Source organism: Ursus maritimus (assembly GCF_017311325.1).
Source record: "Ursus maritimus isolate PB19 chromosome X unlocalized genomic scaffold, ASM1731132v1 scaffold_X1, whole genome shotgun sequence".
Classification (NCBI taxonomy): domain Eukaryota; kingdom Metazoa; phylum Chordata; class Mammalia; order Carnivora; family Ursidae; genus Ursus; species Ursus maritimus.
In genome coordinates, this window is record NW_024423319.1 from 8,770,963 (window position 1) to 8,776,022 (window position 5,060).

The following is a 5,060-nucleotide window of genomic DNA, read 5'->3' on the forward strand; positions in this document are numbered from 1 at the left end:
TCTGGATTCTTCTTTTATGGGAAATGCAAATGGTTTGGGAAAAGATTTTTATCTCAACCGTGTTCAGGTAGTGGAGGGACATATTCTTGGGTCAACCTTTGATGAAAATAGCTTTTAGCTAATTGATTACATCCTTGATTTCATGTTTGATCCACCACCGATACTGAAAAGCATTCCCTACACCCACCCAGCTCCAAGGATGACAAATTTGATTCTCCATAAAGCTTGGCATGGGGAGATTCACATTTTCAATCCATTCTACCTCTTACCATCTACGTGTATCATTTAATGGAGTGTTAATCAGTGTTTGTTAATAGGTTTAAGGCACGAAGGACAAAAAAAGGTATTTTTTTTCCTCCCCTAACAAAATGTGAAGCAATATGGTGTGTACTTCTCCAAAGAGAGAATCATGTGTGTCTAATTTTGATTGATGAGAGCCACCCATTCTCCAACGTTCTTAGCAGCCATGGATGTCCATGTTTGGTTTTGGACCCAAACCTTGTGTTTTACCTTCTCCTTATTTCACGTAGGTTAAATTAAAATTGCATTGCATTTTCTGAAAACACGGTGTGGGTTGGGTGAGTATAAATCTTTGGCTGATGATTAACACGTACACTGATAATATAAACGCATGGCTGTATGGGTATATGGAGAGTGCAGGTGTCCAATGATTGGATTTTGTCTTTGATGGAATATGTTCACTGACGTTTTTCAGCAAACAGAGAACAATGAAGGAGATCAGTTTGCAGCAGGGCATCAAAAGCAGATGAAGCGTCCCAGAAAGCCCAGCAACCACTCACCAACTAAGAGAAGACGGAGTACGTCACCCTGGTTAAGCAAACGGGGGAGTGCGGGAACCCCATCTTTAGCGCTCAGCCATGTCAGGGGAAGTTTGTAGTTATGTCCTTGAGGGGTGGACAGATACGAGCATGCTTGCCAGTGGCGGGGGCGAGTCTCTCTGCTAGGTCCTGCCATGTGGAGTGGGGTGAGGCTTAGACTATGCAGTTCCCGAGGCAGAAAAAGCTGATGGGTTTGACAGCGGGCTGAGTCTGCTCATGTTCTGCCCGTCTTCACATCGTGCTCATGCTCTAACCCAGGGCATTCTGGCTGCTTCTCACACTATTCCAGTGAAGCCGCTAGTGTCCGGGTCCCCGGCGGCTGCTACACTTTGGCGTGAATTTCTTAGCAACACGTGATATGCTTGTCCACTCCCCGCTCCATGGAAAACTTCTTGGGTTTTCCAGAGCCCACCTTCTCCTGGATTCCATATCCCCTTCCTAGTGACTCCTTTTCCTTCTCCCTTTTCTCATTTTCCCCTCTTCTTTCCCACCTCTGATATTTCAGGGGCCCAAAGCTGGATATCGGGCCCTGCTTTCTTCAACCCACTACCACCTGATTCCACACGGTCTTCGGGTTTAAATAGGATTCACACTGCAACAACTTTCGGCTTTGTACCTTTAGACTACAATTTGCTCCTGAACTTCAGTCTCCAATCAGTGTCTACTACGTATTTGAATGCAACTCGTTCTACGTGAACTTCTGACCCTCCCCCTCTCCAAAAATGCTCTACTTTCAGCCTTCTCAATCTCAGCTAATAATACCATTCATTGGTGGAACATTCATAAAGGTGGAACAACCTGCTGCCCGCGGGTAGGGGAGCTGTGGAAGGGTCTAGAAGCCTCAATATTTCGATTTGTAGATACCCACAGTGTGAATTGTCCCAGCCATGGCCTAGTTCAAGCTACCAACCTGAGGTCACTGGACCAGCATCACGAGAGGTTAACCACACCTGTGACTCTTGTGAGCAGTGTCCCAACAACCTGCACACACCTGTACCATCATTTCCCCAGTGGTTCAGGCCAAAACTCTTAGACTCACTCATGAGTCCTCTTGTTAATTCTTCCATTCTTCTCTCGCTTCCATCCCTTAGCAAGTCCAGGCAACCTGACACCCAACAGAATTCCCATATCGCCCCCTTGTCTCCATCCCTCTAGTCTATGCTGCCACCATCTGTCCCCAAGCTGCTACAGCAGCTTCTCACCTGATTTCCCTGCTTCCCATTCTTTTTTTTTTTTTTAAGATTTTATTTATTTATTTGAGAGAGAGAGAGAGCACAAGCAGGGGAGTGGCAGGCAGAGGGAAAAGCAGGCTCCAACGTGGGGCTCGATCCCAGGACCCTGGGATCCTGACCTGAGCGGAAGGCAGACGCTTCACCAACTGAGCCACCCAGGGGCCTCCCCTGCTTCCCGTGCTTGGCCCTGTCTAACCCATTCACTGCCCTGCGGCCAGACTGACCCTGCCTGCACAGAAACCAGATCGTGTCACGTCCATCCCAAAACCCGTCATCAACCCCCCCAGCAGTCAGAACAGAGTCTGAGCTCCTGACACTGGTCTCCATGCCCTGCACAACTTGGCCCCGCCATCGTCTCCTGCCATCACGGTTCCTCTCTGTGTCCTTCTAGCTCTCTCTGCCTCTGTCCTCTGCTCCACGGCCCTGGCTCGTCCCCTCCTAGGGGCCCTGCACGGCCCTCCGGCAGCTGGAACTCCTCTGCGTGTGCACAGGCCGCCTCTGCCTCCTGCTCCCGGCTCTGCCCAGGGGTCACCTCCTCAGAGGGCCCTGCCCGACCACACGGTCGTGGAGGCTTCCCTCCTGCTCTCGCTCAAATCCCTGCTTCCTTCCTTCCTCACACAAATTCAAACCGTGTTATTCCCTTTGCCCATTGTGCACGTACCGTCCGACTCCCCCATGGGGATGTAAGTTCCATAAGGGTAGGGATTGTGTCTGTCTGTCTGGTTCCTTGCCGATCTCCCAGCATCTGGCAAGGTGCCCAGCACAGAGGAGGCTGAGCATATGAAGTAGAGGTGTTGGACTTGGAGTCAAAGGAAATTCACCTTTCTGAGACAGAAAAGACAAATGACGAAGATCATAAACTGGCATTTTTGGTGATGGAGTGCCAAAGTCAGACATTTTGGCATCAAGTGAGATGTTCAGCTCTTGACCTTGTAAAGGGCATCAAGGAGACAGTAAATCACGAGTGCCAGGGCTCTGTGGATGCTTATTTATTAGCTGTACTGTCCAACTCCATTTCAGTGTGTATTCATAGTTCCAGGAGAGAAAAAGTGATTTATTGTGTGATCTTTACAGAGCCCTATTTGTGGGATCTGACATTTCTGCTTGGTACACACTCCCACTTTTATGAAATAAGTAATGTTCTCAAAACCTGCAGAGCACAGAGACGTCCCTGGGAGGGTGACAAAGTGCACCTACCTCGCAGCTCAATTGCTTCATTTCGTTTCCAGGTGCCACTGTCACTCACGATGTCCGTGACAGGAAGATGGAAAATCATCCGACCCCACCTGATGGCTTCTTGCCAAAAGCCGTGGCACCGGAAGTTATGCATAGGGCAGGAGCTGGGGCTCCCCCCAACCAACTGGGGTCTCCCACTGATGACTTCGCTCAAGGGGGCCTGATTCCCAAGCCTGGTAGTAATTCACTTGGAGGAACCAAAACCTGCAGTGCCGCTGACCCGAAAGTTCCAGCAATGTCCTCACCAGGAGCTGTGCCAAATATACCACAAGTAAGCCCTGCTATGGCGAAGAAAATCAATGATGATATAAAATATCAGTTAATGAAGGAAGTTCGGAAGTTTGGACGCAGTAAGTAGTCAAAGAATGGCTCTGAATAAAACCACGGGAAGTCTCCCTCATTCCATGATTTAGAATAGCTTCAACCCCCCTCTTGAGCTCATCCTTTGGCCGAATTGGGTTTTTACATAATTTAGATGATTTCTCTTGAATTGGTCTCACAATTCCCAATACACCTCTTAAAAGTGTACGCTTTGCTTGGTTAGTGTTTGTAATAGTTTCCTCAGTGAGCGTTCAAAACGCAAACCCTACGTAAGCCTCTAGCCCATGAGCAATGATTACTGAGCGAGTGGATGCACTAAGACAGAGTTCTAGACCATCTTCTTGTTTTTTAAAATACTGAATTTTAAAAACTATTTTCAGAGTACGAGAGGATTTTCACTTTGCTCGAAGAAGTGCGAGGACCACTTGCAGTCAAGAAACAATTTGTTGAATTTACCATCAAGGAAGCCGCAAGGTGGGTGGAAAAAAAGAACTTTCTCTTTCTTTCTTTCTTTCTTCCTTCCTTCCTTCCTTCCTTTCTTTCTTTCTTTCCCCTCTTTCTCTCTTTCTTTCTTCAGTTGTGTCCGATGCTGAACAGGGTCACAAACATGTTCTTTTCCCTAGGCATTTTGGTGGATATTATCCTAGCCTAACCCATTCTCCCAAGCCCATGAAATGTCCATGCTCGCCATAGCCTGGGGTGGGCACGGGCCCTCAATTGACACTCTGGGCATTTTTCCAAGAGGATGCATTTTTCTATTCCCATGGAGACTGTAAGCTCTATTGGGTACCCGCTACTGTCTCTTACACATCATAGATGCTTTAGAGAGCTTCTGGTTACTTATATTTGTCTTTACCTTCAGGTTTAAAAGAGGAGTCTTAATTCAGCAACTTGAGAAGGTACTAGAAAAAATAGAATCCTGCCGCTGTCTCAAGAAAGTTAATCACCAGAAAAGCAAATAATTGTGTTCTCGCAAAGACCAGTGAGAAGCAAGGATGAATTTTCTATGCTGTACGATGGAATGAGATATCACTGAAGCCTTCTTAAAATGTTGTAGTCGAGAAAATTGTTGTCAAGAAAAGGCAAAGAAAAAAGCAGCGGAGCCTTTTAATTGTATGGTTTGCTGTCTGTAAAAGCTGGGCTATAGCCCTAAGAATTTTCTATGAAAGTAGTTTGTTGTTTGTCTGTTTGTCGTCTTACCTGAGGAGGGGGATGTTATTAACTTACCAAACTGAATGATATTACCGTCCTGTAGCAGGTCACATGGTTGTAGCTGGACCTTATAACCACTTCCTTTCACTGCTCACCTCTTATTCCTTTTTGTCCTGAGACAGCGCCTCGGCTGGTCATGGTGCTTTGTCTGGTAGAGTGACTCAAGGCTTCGTTGCTGAAGAGTCTGGGCCATTTGACATCCTGCCTTCCATGGCTTGTT

General features: G+C 47.1%; 1 protein-coding gene across 1 annotated transcript; it reads left to right on the plus strand.

The window, feature by feature from the left end:
- The first annotated feature begins 622 nt into the window (after positions 1–622).
- On the plus strand, positions 623–4,655 carry LOC103680939 (integrator complex subunit 6-like). The gene is made up of 4 exons (XM_008710448.2): positions 623–818; positions 3,301–3,657; positions 4,009–4,102; positions 4,491–4,655. The coding sequence occupies exons 1-4, from the start codon at positions 695–697 to the stop codon at positions 4,588–4,590; spliced, it is 675 nt and encodes a 224-aa protein (XP_008708670.2). The 5' UTR covers positions 623–694; the 3' UTR covers positions 4,591–4,655.
- The last annotated feature ends 405 nt before the right edge of the window (positions 4,656–5,060 follow it).

What these genes read in the sequence shown, in the direction of transcription:
- LOC103680939 (XM_008710448.2), top strand. Translation starts at nt 695, where the DNA reads ATGTTCACTGACGTTTTTCAGCAAACAGAGAACAATGAAGGAGATCAG. An exon ending in AGTTCGGAAGTTTGGACGCA is followed by an intron (nt 3,658 to 4,008) that starts GTAAGTAGTCAA and finishes AACTATTTTCAG; the next exon opens with AGTACGAGAGGATTTTCACT. An exon ending in ACCATCAAGGAAGCCGCAAG is followed by an intron (nt 4,103 to 4,490) that starts GTGGGTGGAAAA and finishes CTTTACCTTCAG; the next exon opens with GTTTAAAAGAGGAGTCTTAA.